This window comes from Natator depressus, chromosome 5, assembly GCF_965152275.1.
Source record: "Natator depressus isolate rNatDep1 chromosome 5, rNatDep2.hap1, whole genome shotgun sequence".
NCBI lineage: Eukaryota > Metazoa > Chordata > Testudines > Cheloniidae > Natator > Natator depressus.
In genome coordinates, this window is record NC_134238.1 from 64,541,271 (window position 1) to 64,559,159 (window position 17,889).

The window sequence follows — 17,889 nt, forward strand, 5'->3', positions numbered from 1 at the left end:
CTTCCCACCATACTCTGGAGTATGTGGAATAGGATGCTTCAGATTCTTGGATCTCTGTGCAGTGTTCCCTTGTCTGTTCTAGAACTCACCACTAATCCTCCTGCCCTGATGTTTTGCAAGAGGATAGACCTCAAATGACACCCTCCTGGCAGAAACACAGATGCCTCAACCTATGCCTTTTGGCCCCCCTCAGTGGCCTTTCTGGGATCCATGGATGTTCTGTCACCAGAAATTTGTGATGAGGTCTTCACACCACCAGAGGGAACAGAGAAGGACCCATTCTCCTTAACCCCCTTTACAACCAACTATGCCAGACGAAGAGACCTTTGAGGAACAAGGGCAGACAAGGAGGTAACACCTCTTATGAATGTTTCCTCCATCACCAGATGAAGCTGTCATGCCTCCACCACCTTCTATGGAAGATGACTTCAGACCATTTCAGGAACTGATGACACAAGTTGCTGACAACACAAGTTGCTTCAGATTCCCTTAGAGCAGCAGTTCTCAACTGAGCAGGTTTCAGGGGGTTCGCCAATTAGTCGGCACTAAACTTGCTGGGGCCTAGGGCAGAAAGCCAAAGCCAGAGCCCTGCCGTGGCGGGTCTGAAGCCTGAGCAGCTTAGCTTCACGGAGCCCCCTGTGGCGTGGGGCCATGAGCAATTGCCCTGGTTGCTACTCCCTAACTCTGACCCTGGCTTTTATATTTAGAAAAACAGTTGTTCCACATGTGGGCTCTGGAGTTTTTAAGCATATTGGCTGGGCCTCAGAAAGAAAAATATTGAGAACCCCCTACCTTAGAGGAGATTCAGGAGTCCCACCATAAGCTCCTAGACATCTTACACACCTTGTCATCGATGAGAATTGCCATTCAAGTGAATGAAGCTCTTATGAAGCCCTCTAAGACTGTTTGGCAAACCCTAGCTACAACACTGCCTACCTCCAGCAGAGTTGATAAAAACTATTATGTTCCTGATGGAGAATCAGAGTTTCTGTTCTCTCACCCAGCTCTGAACTCCCTAGTAGTAGATGCCGTTAATGAACGAGGTAGGCAACATAGCTCAAGTCCACCCCATACAGCAAGGACCATAAGAGGCTCAAACTTTCTGGCTGCAAGTTCCATCAGCTATAACTACATTTTCTCAACCATCCATGTCCTCCAAGTGACAATTCTGATGATTTGGTCGAGAGTCTGAACTGTTCCCAATCAAAGTGACTTTCCAGCTGCAACATCCTACCCCCTCCCTCCTTTCGGATGCCACCTCTCCCATTTTCAGGATGCATGCGAGCATATAACATCGGACAAATGGGTTTTGGAATCCATAACTTCTGGTTGCGCTATCCATTTCGAGGCTATCCCTCCTATCCATCCCTGTCCCTCTTTAGGGATCCTTCTGGTGGTCAAGTACTAGAACAAGAAGTGACCTCACTTCTAAATTTAGGAGCAATAGAACCCATTCCTATGCAACCTGGAGGAAGTGGATTTCATTCAGATATTCCCCCAAAAAAGGGAGCATGGAGACCAGTTTTGGACCACAGGTCTCTAAACAGATATTTAAAACAGCAAAAATTCAGGATGGTGACCCTGGCAGAATAATTTGGTTATTCGAATTAGGAGATTTGTAGGTCAAGAATCGCGAACTAGACACACGTTTTCATGATGCCGTTTGCCTATTACACAGGAGGTTTCTTCATTGCCAGATCAACAATGAACAATCAACACAAGGTGCTTCCTTTTGGACCATCTTTAGCACGAAGAATGTTCTCAAAGATGCTGGCAGTAGTTGTTGCCAGGCTTTGTCATTTGGGCATAATCATTTTCCTGTATTTAAACGATTGGCTGAAAAAGAACAGATCCTATTGGGAAGTGCTGGAGTTAGCAAAGATCACATGTTTTTGGTTTTCTAGCCTAGGCCTTCAAATCAATATCAAAAAGTCCATTTTGACTCCACTATAGTGTCTAGATTTTGTAGGGGCTTCCTGAATGCATTGACAGGCAGAGCATACCTAGCAACTAGCAGATTTCTCGCACTAGTGAATCTTATCTCAAGAATTCAGGGCAGCGCTCAACTTACAGTAAGAGATTGCCTTCAGCTGCTGTGATGCATATCCACATATTTCTGTGTAGTGCAGCATGCCAGGTTACATCTCCAAGGTTTACATGGATGTGCAAACCCCACAAACACAATCTAGGCAGGTTACTGTGTGTTCCCCAATAAGTTCTACATTCACTTAACTGGTGGAAGAACCTGAACAAGACCTGAGAGCAGTCAAAAATGTTTGCCTATGCTTTCTACCTCTAATCAGATTGAAGTCAGTAAAGATAATGACAGACAACGTGACATGAGTGTATTATATTGAGGGCCAGTTGAACCTTTGGGTTAAGTTTAGAGGCGAGAGCAACAAGGCTGTTGTCATGGTGAGCATCTGCTATGGACCACTAGACCAGGAGGATGAAGTAGACAAGACTTTCTTCGGACAACTAACAGAAGTTTCCAGATCACAGGCCCTGGTTCTCATGCGGAACTTCAGTCACTCTGACATCTGCTTGGAGAACAATACAGCAGTGCACAGACAATCTAGTAAGTTTTTTGAGAGTGTTGAGGAGCACTTCCTAGTGCAAGTGCTGGAGGAACCAACTAGGGGCCATGCTCCTCTTGACCTGCTGCTCACAAACAAGGAAGAATTGGTCGGGGAAGTAGAAGTGGGTGGCAACATGGGCAGCAGTGACCATGAGATGGTCGAGTTCAGGATCCTGACAAAAGAAGGGAAGGAGAGCAGCAGAATACGGACCCTGGACTTCAGAAAAGCAGACACTGACTCCCTCAGGGACCTGATGGGCAGGATCCCCTGGGAGGCTAATATGAGGGGGAAAGGAGTCCAGGAGAGCTGGCTGTATTTTAAAGAAGCCTTATTGAGGGCGCACGAACAAACCATCCCGATGTGCAGAAAGAATAGCAAATATGGCAGGCGACCAGCTTGGCTTAACAGAGAAATCTTCAGTGATCTTAAACACAAAAAAGAAGTTTACAGGAAGGGGAAACTTTGACAGATGACTAGGGAGGAGTATAAAGATATTGTTCGAGCATGCAGGGGTGTAATCAGGAACACCAAAGCACAATTGGAGTTGCAGCTAGCAAGGGATATGAAGGGTAACAGGAAGGGTTTCTACAGGTATGTGAGCAACAAAAAGAAGAAAGTGTGGGGAAAGTGTGGGACCCTTACTGAAAGAGGAAGGCAACCTAGTGACAGATGTAGAAAAAGCTGAAGTATTGAATGCTTTTTTTTGCTTTGGTCTTCACAGACAGCACTGGGCAGCACTGGGGAGAAAGTGAGCAGCCCTCAGTGGTGAAAGAACAGGTTAAGGAGTATTTAGAAAAGCAGGACATGCACAAGTCCATGGGTCCAGACTAATGCATCCGAGGGTGATGAGAGAGTTGGCTGATGTGACTGGGGGAGGTCCCGGACAATTAGAAAAAGGCAACTATAGTGCCCATCTTTTAAAAAAGGGAAGAAGGAGAATCCAGGGAACCTACAGACTGATCAGCCTCACCTCAGTCCTTGGAAAAATCATGGAGCAGGTCCTCAAGGAATCCATTTTGAAGCAGTTAGAGGAGAGGAAGGTGATCAGGAACAGCCAACATGGATTCACCAAGGGCAAGTCATGCCTGACCAACCTGGTTGCCTTCTATGATGAAATAACTGGCTCTGTGGATATGGGGAAAGCAGTGGACGTGATATATCCTGACTTTACCAAAGCTTTTGATACGGTCTCCCACAGTATTCTTGCCAGCAAGTTTAAAAAGTATGGACTGGATGAATGGACTATAAGGTGGATAGAAAGCGGGCTAGGTCATTGGGCTCAACATGTAGTGATCAAGGGCTCGATGTCTAGTTGGCAGCTGATATCAAGCAGAATGTCCCAGGGGTCTGTCCTAAGGCTGGTTTTGTTCAACATCTTCCTTAATTATCTGGATGCTGGGATGGATTGCACCCTCAGCAAGTTCGCAGATGACACTAAACTAAGGCGAGAGATAGGTAGGCTGGAGGGTAGGGATAGGGTCCAGAGTGACCTAGACAAATTGAAGGATTGGGCCCAAAGAAATCTGATGAGGTTCAACAAGGACAAGTGCAGAGCCCTGCAGTTAGGACGGAAGAATCCCATGCACCGCTACAGGCTGGGGATCCACTGGCTAAGTGGCAGTTCTGCAGGAAAGGACCTGGGGATTACAGTGGGCGAGAAGCTGGATATGAGTCAACAATGTGCCCTTGTTGCCAACAAGGCTAACAGCATAATGGGCTGCATTAGTAAGGGACAGAGCTAGCAGACCAAGGGACGTGATTATTCCCCTCTATTTGGCACTGGTGAGGCCACATCTGCAGTATTGTGTCCAGTTTGCCCCCCCCACCCCCCACTACAGAAAGGAGGGAACTAGGCTTATTTACTCTGCAGAAGAGAAGAGTGAGGGGGGATTTGATAGCAGCCTTCAGCTACCTGAAGTGAGGTTCCAAAGACGATGGAGCTAGGCTGTTCAAAGTGGCAGATAACAGAACAAGGAGCAGTGGTCTCAAATTGCAGTGGGGGAGGTCTGTGTTGGATATTAGGAAACACCATTTCACTAGGAGGGTGGTGAAGTCCTGGAATGGGTTACCTGGGGGGAGGTGGAATCTCCATCCTCAGAGGTTTTTAAGGCCTGGCTTGACAAAGCCCTGGCTGGGATGATTTAGTTGGGATTGGTCCTGCTTTGAGCAGAGGGTTGAATTAGATGACCTCCTGAGGCCTCTTCCAACTTTAATCTTCTATGATTCTATATCAAGTGTCAGAGAGGAACATGTTCCCCATCTCTCTTTGCTGAAGCAATAAAACTCTGTAATTGGTGCATAATGAACCACATAGTCATCTCGGCTTCTTACTACATAGTTATTCAAAACACTATGGCAGACATTTCTTTCTAAATTATGAATGGGAACTGAACTGCAGAGTCCTTCACATGATATTCTCAGCTTGGTGGTTCTCATAGGTCAGTGGTAGGCAACGAGAGTAATCTGATTGTGGGTCGTGAGACATTTTGTTGACATTAACCATCCACAGGCACGGCCCCCTCACAGCTCCCGTTGGCCGGGAATGGCAAACCATTGCCACTGAGAGCTGCGGGGGGTGTGGTTCTCTGTTCACTCACCTCTCTACAGCAAGATTCCTGCAAGGTCTGTCAAATAGCTCCCCACAAATCAGAGACCCTACTCGTAGCTGGGACCGGAACCTGTTCTCAGTGGCTTTATGAAGTATCTGTTTGAACCACTAGCTTAGGTGTTCATTATTAGATTTATCTTTGAAGACAGTCTTTCTGGTAGCGATCACTTTTGCCTGAAAGGTGGGAGAATTGATTTATAGTATTTTTCCGAAGAGGCAGTGTTATGGGCCTATTTAAGATTCTTACCTCAAATGTCCTCGGAATTCCCCATTAATCAAAGCATTCATCTTCTGGCTTTCTTCCAAAACTACTTCGGACTAGTCAAGAAGCCTCTAGATGTGAGACGGGCATTTGCCTTCTACCTAGACAGGACCAAACCATTTAGAAAATCTCTTAGGCTATTTGTATCCGTTGCAGACAGAAACTAAATTGGTAATTTTGAAACAGTGGTGGTCTGTGTGAATCTCGGGTTGTATTAAGACTTGTTTCGACAGAGCTCATGTCCAACCCCCTTCAGGAGTGATAACACGTTCTACAAGAGCATTATCTACGTCAGGGGTCTCAAACTCAATTTACTTTAGGGCCAGTGCCCGTCCTCAAATCCTCCCAGCGAGCCAATAATGTCACTCATGCTCCCCAAAACTCCACCCCCCACCTGCCTAGGGCTCTGGGACAGAGTTTGGGTTGGGGAGGAGGTCTGGGGTAGGGAATTGCGGTGCAGGCTCTGGGAGGGAGTCTGGGTGCAGAAGGGGTGAGAGGTTGGGCTCTGGGAGGGAGTTTGGGTGAGGGACGGGGTCTGGGATGGAGTTTGGGTGCTTGGTGCAGGCTCTGGGCTGGGGCAGAGAGTGGGGGTGCAGGAGGAGGAGGGTGGGGTTGTAGTCTCTGGGAGGGGGGAGGGAGTGCAGGCTCTGGGAGAGAATTTGGAGGTGGGAGAGGGTGTGAGAGAAGGGGTGTAGGCTCTGTGAGGGAGTTTGAGGGGCGTGGGGAGGGGGTGCAGGCTCTGGGAGGGAGTTTGAGGGCAGGAAGGGGGTGAGGGTGCAGGCTCTGGGAGGGGGTCAGGGTGTGTGGCGCTTACCTGGAGCTCCAAGGCAGGGTGGGCCAGGTGGCCTCCGAGCGCTGCTGCCCCCGCCCCTGCAGCTTTCCATTGGCTGCAGGGGCACTTGGGGCAGGGGCAGCGCGGGGAAGCACAGGGAGCGGCCGGCAGACACATGGAGCGAGCAGTAGACGCCGCTCAGCTCTGCTGCGCTGCCAGGGCACTGAACTGTTTTAAATCACCTGTGGGGGAGGGAGCGCCCAGGGGCAGCAGGTGTGGCCAAAGGAGAGACCCAGCCCAAAACTGCTGGAGCCCTGCGGGGAGGTTCACGGGCCGCGAGTTTGAGACCCCTGATCTACATCCTTCCTTAAGGATGTACCTCTTGTAGACATCTGTAGAGCAGCAACTTGATCCTCTGTTCATACCTTTTCTAATCATTACACTCTGGTGCCCCTGGCAAGATCAAATGCAGCTATGGCCAATGCAGTTCTCTCTTCTGTATTGGACTGTGCTTCGAACCTTCCACCTCTTTAAGGGGATACTGTTTAGAAGCCACCTGAAGTGGAGGACCCACAGAGCTGCTATTTGAAAAAAGAAAGGGTGCTCTGCTACGTGCCCTCCTTCCCCTTTTCTTCAGAATTGCCCTTAAGGGATTCTCTGGTGGAGAAGGACCCGAGGGTGGTTTGCCTGCACAGCTCCATAAAGCCTCGGTGTGGGGTACGAGGATGCATGGGTTATATGTGTGGGCCAGATGGGCACTGCTGTCAAAAATACATGATCAAAGGTGCAGGGCGCAGGTACACTTGAAGTGGAACATCCACAGAGATACATCTCAAAGAACTCCAGTTACTGTGCAACGTGAGTAACCTCTCCTTCTGTTGGTTCTGCCTGAGCCTTGGCAGAATAAGGGTGCACTAATCAGCATGTTTCTCCTGCTCTGCCCAGTGGTGCAGAGCAGAAGGGATTTTATTTTCTGGTGGAATTTGTACTACTTATTAGTAGGGGTGTCAATCGCAGTTAACTCACATGAATAACTCAAAAAAATAATCGCAATTAAAAAAATTAATCGCGATTAATCGCAGTTTTAATTGCGCTGTTAAACAATAGAATACCAGTTGAAATTTATTAAATATTTTTGGATGTTTTTCTACATTTTCAAATATATTGATTTCAATTACAACACAGAATACAAAGTTTATAGTGCTCATTTTATATTATTTTTATTACAAATATTGCACAGTAAAACAAAAAATCATATTTTTCAATTCATCTCATACAAGTACTGTAGTGCAATCTCTTTATCATGAAAGTACAACTTACAAAGTAGATTTTTTCTGTTACATAACTGCACTCAAAAACAAAACAATGTAAAACTTTAGAGTCTACAAGTCCACTCTTGTTCAGCCAATCACTAAGAAACAAGTTTGTTTACATTTATGGGAGATAATGCTGCCTGCGTCTTATTTACAATATCACCTGAAAGTGAGAACAGGCTTTCGGCTGGCCCTTTTTGTAGCTGGCATTGCAGATATGCTAAACATTATGTGCCAGATGTGCTAAACATTCATATGCCCCTTCAAGCTTTGGCCACTATTCCAGAACATGCTTCCATGCTGATGATGATACTCGTTTAAAAAAAAAAAAAAAAAAGCGTTAATTAAATTTGTGACTGAAATCCTTGGGGGAGAATTGTATATCCTTCTGTTCTGTTTTCCTCGCATTTTGCCACGTATTTCATGTTATAGCAGTCTCGGGTGAGGACCCATCACAAGTTCGTTTTATGAACACTTTCACAGCAGATTTGAAAAAACACAAAACATACCAATCTGAGATTTCTAAAAATAGCTACAGCACTCAACTCATGGTTTAAGAATCTGAAGTGCCGTCCAAAATCTGAGAGGGACAAGGTATGGAGCATGCTTTTTGAGAAGTCTTAAAAGAGCCACACCCCGATGCGGAAATTACAGAACCCAAACCACCAAAAAAGAAAATCAGTCTTCTGCTGGTGGCATCTGACTCAGATGATGAAAATGAACATGTGTCAGTCCGCTCTGCTTTGCATTGTTATTGAGCAGAACCCATCATCAGCATGGATGCATGTCCTCTGGAATGGTGGTTGAAGCATGAATGGGCATGTGAATCTTTAGCACATCTGGCACATAAATATCTTGCGATGCCAGCTACAACAGTGCCATGTGAATGCATGTTCTAACTTTCAGGTGACATTGTAAACAAGAAGTGGGCAGCATCATCTCCCACAAATTGTAACCAAACTTGTTTGTCCGAGTGATTGGCTGAAGTAGGACTGAGTGGACTTGTAGGCTCTAAAGTTTTGACATTGTTTTATTTTTGAATGCAGTTATTTTTTTGGATGTAATTGTACATTTGTAAGTTCAATTTTCATGATAGAGATTGGACTACAGTACCTGTATTAGGTGAATTGAAAAATATTATTTCTTTTGTTTTTTACAGTGCAAATATTTATAATAAAAATAAATATAAAGTGAGCACTGTCCACTTTGTATTTTGTGTTGTAATTGAAATCAATATATATGAAAACGAAGAAAACATCCAAAAATATTTAAATAAATGATATTCTGTTATTGTTTAACAGTGCAATTAATTGCAATTAATTTTAATTACATGATTAATCGATTAATTTTTGTAATTGCTTGACAGCCCTACTTATTATAAGTTTACTATGAGCTCAGTAATGGGTTTATTGATCACTATTTGATTCAGTATTTTTATTTTTTACAGGGAAGAGCATTCTTATTGAGGGGTACATTCTGTGGCTCACAGAAAATTCTCTAGTCATTTCTGCAGCCATAAAATTTCAGCAAATGCAAGGTTCTAAATGTGATCTGAACTTGAAGGGCTAGTCTTTGGTTTGTTTTTCTAGAATGTTTGTTTCATTTTCATTCATTTGGAGGAGCTGTGGGCATTTTGGGTTGAATGTAAAATTTATTTTTAAAATATGAATTAAATATTCATAAGTTAAGATCACCTTTTTCTCTTAAATCACTTCAATTTTATTTTCAAAGGTTTTTTATTTAAAATGTGTTACAAAATGTTTCCATTTCTTTAAGGAGTCAAAAGAGGAACAGTGGAAACGAGCTATGGACTATCTCAATATTGTCAGTGAACTCAATTACATGACCCAGATTGTTATCATGCTGTATGAGGATCCAAACAAGGTAAGTAAATAAAATTGATAAATATCTACAGAAATATGATTAGTTCAAACCATGTTTTAAAGAGTAGATATTCATTGTCTTTAGGAACTTTCTTCAGAGGAACGTTTTCATGTGGAGCTTCACTTTAGTCCCGGAGCTAAAGGCTGTGAAGAGGATAAAAACTTACCAGCTGGTTTTGGATATAGACCTGCCTCCCGAGAGGTAATACTTCTGGCGTACTTAGATCAAAAGTTCAAGGATTCTCTGTTCATGAATATGTTCCAATAACTTTTGTGTTAATCACTGGAGAATTAGTTAGAAAGAATGACGCATGATTTTGAATTAACTTTGTGTGTACTGTATGCATATAAAAATAAACTAGTGTACTATGAGTAACAGTTATACGTCATAATTCAGGCCCTCTGATTTCAAATAGATACTTTACTTCAATAAAAGGTGTATACTCACCTCATTTGTTTTTACTGCCTTTGTAATTGCAACCTTTTATGGTTTTGCCTAATTTGTTGTTGGAGATAGTCCTGTTTCTCCAATGTTCTGACAAATGCATAAGAAAAAATATGAATTGGAATTTGGGGGAATATTGGCTAGTGAGACTATAGATTATATTTTTCAGTTTGTATCTGTGTACATCTATATAGTTAAACAATTTGGTGTTACAAATGTTAAGACTCCGTGGGTGAAATACTGCCCCCATTGAAGTCCGTGGGAGTTTTGCCATTGACTTAAATGGAACCAGGATTTTACTCTTTACATATTCAGTGAAACATGTAAGAAGACATGGTGGTGTAAGCAATGATATCGTCACATTGTCACATGTTGTAGAAGAGAGTTAAAGTAGCAAATTCTTTTTCTAGGTATATAAAAACCAGTATTTGTATGGTTTAAAAACCTTGTGTCACCAAACTTCATGCATATAATTAATGCTTTACTACATACAAAAAATGCTTAAATTATTCTATAACTGACTTCCTTAATGGATTTCCATGTCCAAATAGTACAACGTATGTAGATAACTTGAACAGATAACATCTTTACTTGTAGAATGAAGGCTCAAAGAAAACCTGCCATAAAAATGATAGTGATGAGGAGTCACATACTTCTAAAAGGGATGAAACGGATCGATCAGTAGTGGTATTCAAGCCAATGGTGTCAGACCCAATTCACATACACAGAAAGTCACCCCTTCCAAGATCCAGGAAGATTGGTTCTGTTGAAGTAAGTGTTTCGGTCACAGTGCATGTCTACTGAAATGAATTCTTCATTTACTTCTAACAAAAAAGTAAAGACTATTCTGTTTTTGATTACACAAAAATAGAATGGTGTCATTCCTCTCAAAGTGGTGCTGTTATTCCATGGGAAATTCTCCATGGCAATGGTTGTCTGAAAGGAATTTCAGAAACAGCATATGACTGTTGGGCCATATAAATTCTTTTTCTTTCCTTTAGTATTTCAAATCTTAATATATAACTTTTATTCTATGACAATGAAGGTGCACATTTTTTTGTCTCAACTCTTTCTTCTCCAAGCTGACTAACGTACATTGCTTGCATATGCATTCTCACAAGACTGCTGCTAATGGAAACAAAATATTGAGCTTTTTCATTTGTGGGGATTGGGGTGGGGGAAGGAGAGGTGGCTGCAAGAAAATTTCGCCATCTACAATTAACTTTCATAGGGAGCAGCTGATTCCAGTGGCACAGTGATTGAAGGTAAGAGAGCAAATTGGCAGCATGCTTTGAGGGGCAGGGAATGTGTGTTTTCCAGAGTCTTCAGATAAGTGCCCTAAGACTTTTTGTGCTCCTGGTATAGAGGCCATGACACCAAGGAGTTGAGAAACTGTCATAAAAGGTGCTCTAACATCACAATAGTGGGGCAAGTCAGTGATGATTCACTGTATGCCATTAATATGGCTGAACAGTAAAGACTCTGCTGGTGCACACTAGTACCTCAGTGACACTGAGGGTAGGTTTACACTTAAAATACCACAGTGGCATAGCTGCACCGGTGTAGCTGCACTGCTGTAGCACTTCACTGAAGACGCTCCTACACTGAGGGGAGAGCTACTCCTGTTGGTGTAGTTAATCCACCTCTGCAAGAGATGATAGCTATGTCAATGGGAGAAGCCCTGTTTGCGGCTGTTTACACCGGGGAGTAGGTTGGTATAATTACATTGCTCAAGGGTATGGATTTTTCACACCTTTGAGGGACATAGTTACAACGATGTAAGTTTATAGTGTAGACCTGGCCTGACACTAGAACATAAAAGTGCAGTTTACTACCTTATTCTCAGTTGCTTAAAACCTCAAAGAACTGTATGCCCTTTTCCCTGCATATTGTCTCAGGAATAGGTGCTTATATAGAATGGGTACCTCAATAGTAAGAATTCCAAGTAACTTGGTTACTGTCAACGTGTGGAGAATAATACGGATGGTTTTGTTATGATCCATATATAACATAAAAAAATTAAGAGGTGATATTTGTGAATGTATTGCAGGTTGCATTTCCTGTTTTAACATAAGCAATGTTTGAGAGGAGTAATATCAATGTTTTTGAAAGTGGCTTTCATTCTGATCATGCAAGCTCCCTTCCTAGAGAGAAGTTCACGTGCAGTTTTATAGTATTTCAAATTTTTAACCATTTTCATTCTTTGTAAATTTTCAGAAGCTGCTTTCAAGAGGTATTATTGATATGCATTGCTAAACTTTGACTTTCAGCAGGTAAAACATTCAAGTAGAATCTGTTCCAGCATCCAGCTTTTATGGAAATTCTAAATTTTTACTTCCTATTGAATAATAGTCTTTGATTTTACTCATATAGCTGTGAAAGTTTGTGCAAAAAAGGTAAATTGGAAGAGCTAATATATTTGTGTCTGCCCTCACTGAAATCTGCAAAACAGTCTTTGAAGAATTTTGACCAATTGGTATCTTGAAAGTATAGTTTGACTTCATCTTAAATTGCCTTAGTATTATTTTTTTAAAGATAAGACTCTTTCCACTCCAGTCCATTCATTTAAAGGGACACTGTCAGGTAGTTTGGGCTCAACCTAAGTCTTTTTTTTTTTTTAAATAATCTGTAGTAAAATAAATTTAAAGTTTTGAATTTTATGTGGATTATAGTCTTCAGAAGGGTCTAATACAAACATGGCTGCACTGTACTAGTGCATGGAGACAAGAAATGAAGTTGAGTAGTCTCATTTCCTTGAGCTTACAATTAAATGGAAAAACTAAAGAATATAAATTGTGAGAAACAAACTTATATTTCTAAAAAGGTTCAGTGTTGTTTAATCTAGGTGGTATTAACACAGGTAGAAGAATATTGCTTTTTTTAGCCTGACATTGTCCCTTGAAATCTCTTTCTACTCTTTGGCGCCAGAAGTTCCTTAGTGCTTTAAGGTTAAGAAATCCTTCTTGCCACTCCTTGGGGGTCAGTCATGTAATCTCCAGTCCCATTCCAAAATCATCTGGCTCTTTGAAATAAGTGGTAGTACTTTAAATGCAAAAGAAAAATCTATTAAATAACAGATAGAAAAGCTTACCATACGTTGAAGGGGGAAAAACTATTAAACAGTATGTTCAGAGTAACACGTGTTCTGTTACCAGTCATTTTTAAAGCTGTGGACCAGTTTTTGACTACCATTGTTCTTCTATCTTGCTATTGGTAAAATTTTAGTCTACCAGAAACTTGGTGAAAGTAGTGGATTAAAAGATGTAGTTTGAAGTGTTAGTCATTCCTAATTACTGTTTAATAGTTTTAAAGCTGTATATGAAAGAGTGCAAACAAACTGTATTTTTTTTTTCTGATCACTGGCTCTGTGGAATCTAACTTTGCATGATTTGCTGTTTTTTTGCCCCCTTTCTCACTTCCAGGAAGAGAGCCCCCTGAGTGTGTCTAGCCCAGAGTGTATTGGTACCTGGCTGCATTACACCAGTGGTGTGGGTACTGGGCGTCGAAGACGCAGATCAGGGGAACAAATCACTTCTTCCCCTGTCTCCCCTAAATCATTGGCTTTCACATCCAGTATTTTTGGCTCATGGCAACAGGTTTTTAAACTTTACTTCATTAAACATTATTATGCATTCCAAGCAGCAACCAACTGTCTTTAAGGACATCTAATCCCTTGTTATGGATTACATTCCAAGTAAATTCTTACACTTGTCATTAAAATGCACTTTTAAAAATACTAGTTACTTCCAAGAATATTGGGGGAGGAAGGAGGAGAAAGCAAATGCATGTTTTTCACAGAATTTTCACTGAATTAGATATTTCCACAATGAATTAGTTTTTTTACAGGAATTGTAAACATTAACGCTCCAGAAAAGGCATAGACTACTGTCTAATGAAACTGACTTCAGCTTTGGCTTAGTTGTCCTTTAAGACTTTAAAAACAGCATTGCTTAATTTGGTGGTAGGTAAATTGAAACTTTTTTTAAATAAATGACAGACGATGCCACTTAAAATAATTGATGTGGGGTCTGATATTACTATTCAAAACTTGTTTTGTATAGATCATATTTTCAGTGGCCTGGTATTAACTGAGCAGGAAACAAACTCTAGCACTAACCATTCTTGCCTTCACTCCTATATCTGGAGATATCTAATTAAAAAATCAAACACAGTACTTCATCCATTGAATTGTACAATATTTTGAAGACTTTTGTCTAAATATTGGGGAAAGAGCAGGACATGACACAGTCAAAATATCGGTGACGATCTAAAGATTGCTCAATTCAAAATATTGTCTGTATATAGGACAATGGATGGTGTTCTAACCATGCCCCTTTCTTTTTCTAAGAGTTTCAGTAATTTCCATTTCCTTTTTGGAAATTTAAGGAACTTGTATATGGTAAAAGAGTGTATCAGTAAAGGCTGTGAGCATCTGAAGGCTATGCTGATAGAGCCCGTGCATGGATCAGTGACTGTATGGTGACTTCAACAGCCTGTCTGTCTTTCCTTCCCCGCTCCCATTCCCCTTTCAATACAGGAGCAGTTTAGGAGTGTGCATTTGGTAAAATAAAGTAAAATCTATCTCAACTGTCGTCTGTGGTTTCATCTCTGTCTTGGTCTGTGTTCTTTTTAATTCTGAATGCCCGCTTTGCACCACCTCATTGCAAGGACTTCATATGTGAAATGGACTCCCTTCACAAGGGGATATTGCATGATCTTTCATATTTCGTTTATGTATTTCTACTAACATTTATCATACAGCTTATTAACACTTGTCGGTCTGGAGCAGGCCAATATATCAAGTTTAGTGGACACTTCATGCTGCTATTCTATTTTTTTCTTATTTTTCTGTTTTCCATATGCAGGTCCTCTCAGAGAACAATAGTAACTTACGAACACCAAGAACTATTCTGGAACAAAAGCAGAGTGGTTTAGGTATGTACATGCAATTGAAATTTTGTTTCAAGTAAGCAGATTTTCCAATGCTTTTTGTTTTGCACACAGATATATGATCTTGGATTTTTAAAACTCTTGTGTAAACAAGAGCAAAAAGTATTTTGAATATAATAGTATCTACTAATTCATTGGGACAGTATAACCCACTGAGTTGACCAATATTTCAGCAGAAAAAGTTCTTTTAATGGAAACGGGATCTTAGGGAACAGTAAAACAATTGAGACTGTTCACTGATTCTTTACTCTGACCAAAGAAAGTTCTCAGGGTTATTTTTAATTTTAAATTATGACTGACATGTTAATATTTTTGTGGAATTCTTTGAAAGCAAAAGCCGCAGTATGCAAACTGTTACAAACACTTCTCAAGCGAAAATAAATGTCTTCTCCTGTGGTCAGTTGAGACAACTGAAGAGATACTAGTGGGTGTAAAGAAACCCCAGCCTCCTGTCCTTCACCAAGAAACTTTAGTTTCTAATGAGAGACTGAGGTTTTTGCACCTCCCCCTCATTCCCACCCTCAAATATTCCTATCAATGGACAGAATAATTAATTTTAACTGTGAATTATAACATCTTAACTTGCTTTAATTCAGGAAATGTTCTTCTGCTGTTACCATGAAACAGGCATTACGGTTATTATGCATTAGATAGGAAATCTTGCGCTACTGTAAGTTAGTTGTATCTTTTTCTGTAAATGCAAAAAATTGTCTGTTTTCAGAAATAACTAACTCAGGACACATTAAACAAAACACACACATAAATACCTTGCATTGCACGTTAGAAGTAAAAGTTCCACTATCTTTCCATTTAAGGCATTGTACTTATTTGTATGTCTTATTGCTGTGATATTCTTACTCCTGTTACATTTTCCTAGTAAAATGTATACATCTTGTGGTCTTGACTACTGAAGCCAATCTTTCTAACTTTTTGCTAAAATTATAGTACCCTTCTTCGATATGACACAGTATAGTTTGTAGAAGCTGTTACATTTGCGTGCATAGTTGAAGGTATTACTTTGGTGAAAAGGCTTTTGCCACAGACCAAGCACCAATTTATATCGGCCATGATTCATCACATGTGCTACTAATGTTTCCCACTGTTGGAAGGCAATAAATCAGTGGGTAGGTGGCTGTTTTTAAATATCCTGCCATGTATATGAAATACAGACAATGATATCTGAACTGGGCCTCCATCAAGTAATAACACTGGCTTTACAGAATAATAATGAAGATTAAAGGAAAATACAAATTCTAGACAGAGTAATTTCTTCCCATTTTCTTAATTTGGATGAGATTTTCATAGTATGGTGGACTATGTAAACAAAATGTCTTCACACTTAAGTGTATGAATGGTATTTCATCAATTACTTGTTAAACCACTTGTAATGGTAAAATTGTTCATGATTGGGCAACAAAAGTATACAGGTTTTTACATGGAGGACTACTTAATACAAGGGTCTTTTTTAGGAAAGAAGTGAAGCTAAACCTGGTGAAACTTCTGCTTTAAAATTCTATAGTTGGCTGTGACAATAGCTGAAATACAGATACAAGAATGGATAATTTGGTTAACTTGTTTCATGTTAAATCATGAGTGATGGAAAGTGAAATTTTTCTGTGAAAAGTCTGAGGAAAATGTGTGAGTACTTGAAGTTACAGACTGCCATGTCAAGGGGGTCAATTTCCATGAAAGCAATAAGCAAGATTTGCCAGGTTATATTTGTTTCAGAACTGCAGGTTCTAAAACATGTAACTTCCATGTCTATTTATTTATGTATTTATTTATTTATTTATTTATTTATTTATGTTGATGCTAACTGGTAATTTTTCTTTACCGAACCTGACAACGGGAAACGAAGTCCCTTTGTTAAAGTCCAGTCCTCTCTAGTCACATATAGCAGAGGGTGGTCAAATGTGTAGAAGTTACAATAAATTATGGTAGTTACAACCACTGTGACATTATAAGCATATTGTGAACTGTTCAAGACACTGCCAAAGGCTGCCTTTTGTGTGGTAAGAGCCATGTGCTTGCATGCTGCATGCATCCCCAATGTGAATGGAAGAGCACCTGGTTGTTGTATGTATTTTCTCTAACTCCCATCAGGGTCTCACTGTGCGGGCCTGTTTAGCACCTCAGTACTCGGGGGTTCTTCAAGCGCACCTAACCTACAGGATTATGCTCGTACTCAACGTAAAAAGCTGACTTCTTCTGGCTGCATAGATGGTATGTGCACACTCTCTCAGATGCACACACAAATCCATGTGCACACATTGAAGTTCTAAAGATGAACCCTAGGCTACTGATTCAGTGGAATCGTAGAATCCTTTGTCTTAGCATTAATTAATTGTACGACTTTCTACTGCCTCTTTACTGCCCATAGCTTGGTTATATTAGTTTAATGACACAGTTAATCCTTGTTCCTGGCTTCTCCATTTGGTGTACCATGTAGACAATATACATTGAAAGATTTTCAGAATGTACAGTTTAAGAACAATGAAGAGGTGAAAATGTAGTTGGAAGTGCTCATCACTTAAGCCTCTGATTTTGATAATTACGTATTGACATTGAATTGAAACATATTACATTGCATGCAGAATTTACAAGGACTCAAAAGGAAAAGACTAGCTTGATATTACTGAGTGAAAATTTTAGGATTCCTTTTTGGTGGGTGTGGATAGAGGAGTGATAGGTTTTAGGCTTCAGTAATCTTGGGTAGAATAGCTTTCACAGCAGGCTTCAGCATTTAAAGAAAATGTGCTAATTTACTTTTTTAACACTAAGGTCGAGCAGTATTAATGTAATTTTTTCCAACATTCACTCTTCTCAATGTTCAGCTCTAACCAGATATAACTTTGTATGCCAAAATCACCAGCTCATCCTGCTTTTCTTTCATACACTTCATTAAATACCTTGCAGTTATCAATGAAGCCATATTTTCTACTTTTTACCTCTTTTTGGCCTCTGTCCCTTTCCCCTGGTCCTTTCTGCATGCCACTTAATTCTAACGTTTTCATCTTTTTTCTTCTTTCCTTTTTTGAAATGTGTCCCTCTTTTGGTAGCTGTTATGAATTTCAGGT

At 40.7% G+C, this 17,889-nt stretch overlaps 1 protein-coding gene across 5 annotated transcripts in view; it reads left to right on the forward strand.

Moving 5' to 3' along the window:
• Positions 1 to 17,889, forward strand: part of PPIP5K2 (diphosphoinositol pentakisphosphate kinase 2) — a 99,094-nt gene that overhangs the window by 66,909 nt on the left and 14,296 nt on the right. For 2 of the 5 annotated variants that reach the window (XM_074952907.1, XM_074952908.1), the window contains 6 exons: positions 9,311 to 9,418; positions 9,503 to 9,619; positions 10,460 to 10,633; positions 13,285 to 13,458; positions 14,728 to 14,797; positions 16,916 to 17,035. In XM_074952907.1, coding sequence (XP_074809008.1) covers positions 9,311 to 9,418; positions 9,503 to 9,619; positions 10,460 to 10,633; positions 13,285 to 13,458; positions 14,728 to 14,797; positions 16,916 to 17,035 — 763 coding nt within the window. The remainder of the gene's footprint in view (positions 1 to 9,310; positions 9,419 to 9,502; positions 9,620 to 10,459; positions 10,634 to 13,284; positions 13,459 to 14,727; positions 14,798 to 16,915; positions 17,036 to 17,889) is intronic. The other 3 variants (XM_074952910.1, XM_074952909.1, XM_074952911.1) reach the window with 3 other exon arrangements.